Here is a 5,111-nt window from a genome sequence, read left to right on the forward strand (position 1 = left end):
GAGCCTTGTGGAGGGGCCAGTGGGGGGAGGGGCTCGAGATGCCCCAGGAAATGTGCGGCGTGGCACGTCTTCCCCAGAGCCTAGAGGGGGTCTCGCAACGTACGAGAACCCAGAGTCTCATCGACCCGCCCCCCAGCGCGCCAGTACGGGAGCCGTCCCAGACCACCGCTAAACCAATACACTTCCCACGAAGGCCCGTTCAAGGCTCCCGATTGCCAGTGGCCGCCGTAGCACGTCCGCGGCCATTTTGCCCCATGGTAGCGGGTAAGAGGGCACTTCAACTTTCCACCGGTCACAAAGCAAGCGATAGGTCACGGACGGGCGCTTTAGCGCTTCTGCAGTCGGTAATGGGTCAGTGGGCAATTTAACTTCCCTCTGGTCAAAAACTACACGATAAGTTACAGATGGGCAGAGTAGTGGTTTCGTTGACAACGAGATAGAGCAACAGACGCCCCTTGTGGTGTCCATTTCGTCAATGGTGGGGGGGCGCCTGGCCTTCTCTGGTTTAAACGCAAAACTGCCAGATCATCACCAAATTAATGGGGCATGCGGTGTCCATTTGGAGGTTACGATCCCTTCGCCCCTCTAAACATCCGTTGGACAGGTAGTTTGAATGGCCGTTTTTCCACGAACACACTAAATTCCCTTACTCTCCATCCTGCCGACTGTTTGCTGCTTGTAACTCTTCAACGTGACGTCTCCACTCCGGCAACCAAGACCCGCCCCATTTTAATTCTGATTGGCTAGTAATGTTTGGTTGGTTGAGAGTGATAGTAGTGTCCCTCATATACCATTGGTAGGCGAGCTTATGAAATATCAAGAAGCTTTTTTAAAGTAAAGCTTTTTTCCGCATCAAACGCCGCAAGCCGGAGATCCAGCACGGTGACGGAAAACTTTAAGACCTGTGTCTATCAAGATAATCTTTACAAATCAGAATTTGCTATTTCTGAACCATAAATACAATCGCATATCGCAAAAAGTAAAAAGCTAACATGAGGCTATAAACAGACTACACTACAGTCGCTCGATATCAACGTCACCATTCAAACTTTATTAAAAACGTGTTCACTGCTAAGAAGTTATTCCGTGAATGAATCTTCATCCACTTTTTTAGAGATTTGTTTCCATTATTTTTATGCGTGATGACGTTTAACATCCCCGCCAAAGGATGTAGTCGCTTTTAGCAACTTGTTAGCAACCACAGTTAAGACATGATAACGAGGGTTATAACTGGTTTGTTAAATGTTACAGAATAAAACAAAGATATTTATAAGTTTCATAATTTTACACATTTAACCAAAAACCCATTTCACTTTTGGGAATGGAACCAGAAGTGCTAAAATGCTATCTCACTTGCGGGTTTTGCATACAAAAATACATTTTCCCTGCGGTATTCTATTCTAGTTTTTGTGTGTGCCATAACTATTAGTTTTTATGTTTTACCAGTAAAGTGACAGAATCAGCTGACTAGTTAGCCAAAAAAGGGAAGAAAAACATATATCTTTAAAAGATGAGAATTAGAAGCAGCATCTAATGTGGAGTAATAAGAGGAGGAACTCACCGCAAGAAGATCCATAAGGCACTGCATGGCTTTCTTCTTCACTGACACAGCAGGATCCCTGCAGCGATCTGACAGAATACTCAGATTCTCTGCACTGCATGAGACCACCCCATGCTTCAGCAGACTCATGACAGTCTACACAAACACACGAAACACAATTTTAGCTATTAAGACAGAAAACTGGTTCTGTCTGAATAGTGGTTTATCTGCAAAAACCAGGTCACTTAGAAATCACCATGTTATTGACATAATAAAAGTAAAACGTATTCACAGAAGAATATTGCTCTATTAATGGGTGTTGTACCTCCAGTGCACTTTTCCTAGCATTGGTTTTTGGGTCACTGACATGCTTCTTAAACAGAGTCATAGTTTCTTCATCTAAAAAATAACAACAAAAAAATAAACAGTTATATAACACCCAACAGAATGAGTTAAGACTTAAATATAAATTCCCTTTAAACTCACTCTGTAAGGTGGCGTTGATGTCACTCCTATGGGTCGCCGTGATGCTTTTGTGCTTCGTCAGCTCAATGGTTCTGAAGGTCAAGGCGGTTTTCTGTCCTGTCTCTCCTCTCTTCAGAGTTTCTAAGGAACACAACACCAAACAACAAATTATGCAACCACTGCCTTTCAAAACGTACCTCACTCATTGTATTTTACACACTGAACTGTCTTACGCTCAGAGCGGCCCGTCTCCAGCATAGTCTGAGCACCTGCTGCAAAAACAACGAGCTTGATCAGTATTCAATCACACTGATCTGAAGAACCAGTCATATAGAAACAAGCTGCAAGCAGCTGTAAAGTCATGGGACATACTGTTGGAAAAGAGTTCATGGACACATTTCATGGCATTCTGGGAACGGAGCTCCAGACACAGGGCCAGGCAGTGTAGTGCGTGACCTCTGACCGTGGGCGAAATGTCATTACGATGACCGTAAACTATGTTGTGTACCAGGAACCTGTGAGACAGGAACACTGCCATATCAGGGTCCACCGTGTCATCCACGTCCCTTTCGTCCTGCTCCAGAAGCGCCATGGCGATATCCAGGGCAAACATTCTGAAGGCCACCTGAACACAGGGTTATAATATTTTTAGTCGGGAAGAGACTAGTGCATCAAAGCACACAAACTGTTTATTTTAATCAAGCTTTAACCACAACCTCCCACAGCTGACTGTCACATCAGTATGTCAGTTATACTCCTCACCTTATTGTTTCTAGAGTAGTTATGAAGCCACTTAACAAGGGAAGCGTAGTCCTGACACGGCATCTTAGCCATTAGTTTCCCAACAGCTTGTGCTCCACTGGCTCGATATTCAGACTTCTCTACCATCTGGAACACACACAAATCACTGTTCATGTAAAACTGTGCATGAAAACTGCTTGAATGTTTTTTCAAATCTTAAAACAAAGACAAACCTGATGACAGATGTGTTGCACAAGAACCCTTAAAAGTGGCAATGTGGTCTCTCTCTGCTCATCAACAATGTGGCTAGAACACATAACCCACAGAATTGAAACATTTAAACAGAATGCTTATGAAAAAAACGAAGGAAAAAGGTTAAGCAGTAACTAACCTAATAAAGAGGACAGCATGGTCTCTGGCACTATGAACAGCCTGAGACGGGACAAGAAGACACGGCTTGGACCGCTCTTGTGTTTTCATCATTAGAATCACATACAGCAACTTTCGGAACACTCGACGGCGACACTGCAAAACACAAAAGCCAAACACAAAAGCCAAACAATTTAATCGAGTGATGTATGCACATGGAAACAAGTTAAAAGTAGTGGTGCTCCTTATAGACGGTTTCAAAGCAACAAAATAAACAAACGTTATGGCACATGTGTGCTTTTGTTGCCCGAACGTAACTTTCGCTACACATCCGCGAAGAATAGTGTTCCTGCAGATTATTTCTGATAACAAGCAAAAGAAAATTGGCTAAACTTGCCTCTCCCATATTTTGAATTTAGATTGCGATACCAAGGTCAACCTTTAGATGTCAATGTCCAAATGTGACAAAGTTACACAACCCATTCAACTAATTGTTTATTTAATAAAATTAACATACAACAAAATGTAACAAATCATTTATTTAATACAATTATTACACAATAAAATAATAATATAAATTAATATAAATGAAAATATAAATAGTTATATTATTAGCCAGTAGCCAGACCAATAAACAAACACAGTCCAGAAGTTAACTTCGGGCCAGGCACATGTGGTCTACATAATTTATCCTCCTTATATATTTGATCTAAAAAGGAACATCTGGAAATAGAATTAAACTCAGATTTAGATTTAACTCCGCACCCACCTCATCTCCTTCACCATGAATGGCCGAGCAGAGAATTCCCAGTCCATGATAGGCCAGCTCAGGCAAGCTCTGTAATTGGTCGACATTCCTTCGTAAACAGAAAAATAACAATTCTCAGAGGATTAGTTTGCATTAGTCATGTTATTTTAGAGAAGTTTAGTTTTGTAGGCATTTATAATTTTATTAATAAGTTTTCTTCTGTATTTACCTTTTCTGACTGAATGACAGATCCCCAATGACTGGTTCAAAGTTAGTAAGCCCTGTGAAAAGCTGAAAAAATAAAAATATATAGAAAATCTCACAAAGCAAATTTCAAGTTTAAAAAACGTTTTTTAAAGGTTTCACTATAAACTGAAAGACTTTGACCATGTGTCATACCAAAACATAACAGAACTGAAATCAATACATAGCAGTGCATGTTTGCCTGCAGAAACTATGAAGAGCTTATGTACCAGAGCTCTAATGACTTATTCTCAATGAATGGAAAATAAACAAATGGAAATGAAAGTAAATACTATAAACGACTAAACCAAAAACTATTTCATGACCAACGGCAAAGCCTCGCTATACAGAGGTCTGCATAGTAGCATTGAAAGTTAGTTATTCTGTATTAAGTATCACCATTAATCACCAACCTGAACACAGCTGTCAGTACTCTGAGGTTTGTCTTTAAGAGAAAAATTCCCTAAAAGTCGCAGGAGTGTGCGAATCAACATGACAATGTCCTCCCTTATTTTCAGCAAGTCCTGTGCTGAGAAGTACATTTCCTCCACTTCATCATCTTCATCGCCATCAATCTCCATCTGTTGGGAACAAACACACCATGATGTACATGTACACTTAATATTACAACTCATTTGGACATTACAATGTTGTACAGTATATCATTTACAATGGCTATTATCAGACTTAACACGTTTATTTCTGATTACACTGACCAGTGTTTTTTACACAAATTTCCTATTTACTCAAAATATATAAAATAAACAGCTATGTAGACCCAGGGTATATAAAAACCAACAATGTCACAAAACAAACATTTCTTTACCTCCTCTGACACTTTCTTGGGCGGTTTGGATCGTTTGCCAGTTTTTGGATCGCCCTGTGAGCTTTTCACAGAATCTTTCTTCCGTTTCCTCCCAGAGTCTTGAGGCCAGCATTTCAGAGGCATGTTTAGACAGGTGTCAAAGAGGATCTGATGGTACACCTTATTTGCAACGCTCCCTA

At 40.8% G+C, this 5,111-nt stretch overlaps 1 protein-coding gene across 1 annotated transcript; it reads right to left on the reverse strand.

Moving 5' to 3' along the window:
• Positions 1-1,561: 1,561 nt before the first annotated feature.
• Positions 1,562-5,104, reverse strand: LOC130550988 (condensin-2 complex subunit D3-like; the record flags this gene model as incomplete). Its single annotated transcript, XM_057328525.1, has 12 exons — positions 4,933-5,104; positions 4,520-4,687; positions 4,093-4,154; positions 3,885-3,972; positions 3,138-3,271; positions 2,980-3,052; positions 2,768-2,893; positions 2,378-2,630; positions 2,239-2,277; positions 2,027-2,146; positions 1,866-1,939; positions 1,562-1,696 (listed from the first exon to the last, which is right to left on the reverse strand). Coding segments are annotated over exons 1-12 (1,395 nt in total), but the record flags the coding sequence as incomplete, so codon positions are not given.
• Positions 5,105-5,111: the final 7 nt, after the last annotated feature.

Source organism: Triplophysa rosa, unplaced genomic scaffold (assembly GCF_024868665.1).
Source record: "Triplophysa rosa unplaced genomic scaffold, Trosa_1v2 scaffold526, whole genome shotgun sequence".
Classification (NCBI taxonomy): domain Eukaryota; kingdom Metazoa; phylum Chordata; class Actinopteri; order Cypriniformes; family Nemacheilidae; genus Triplophysa; species Triplophysa rosa.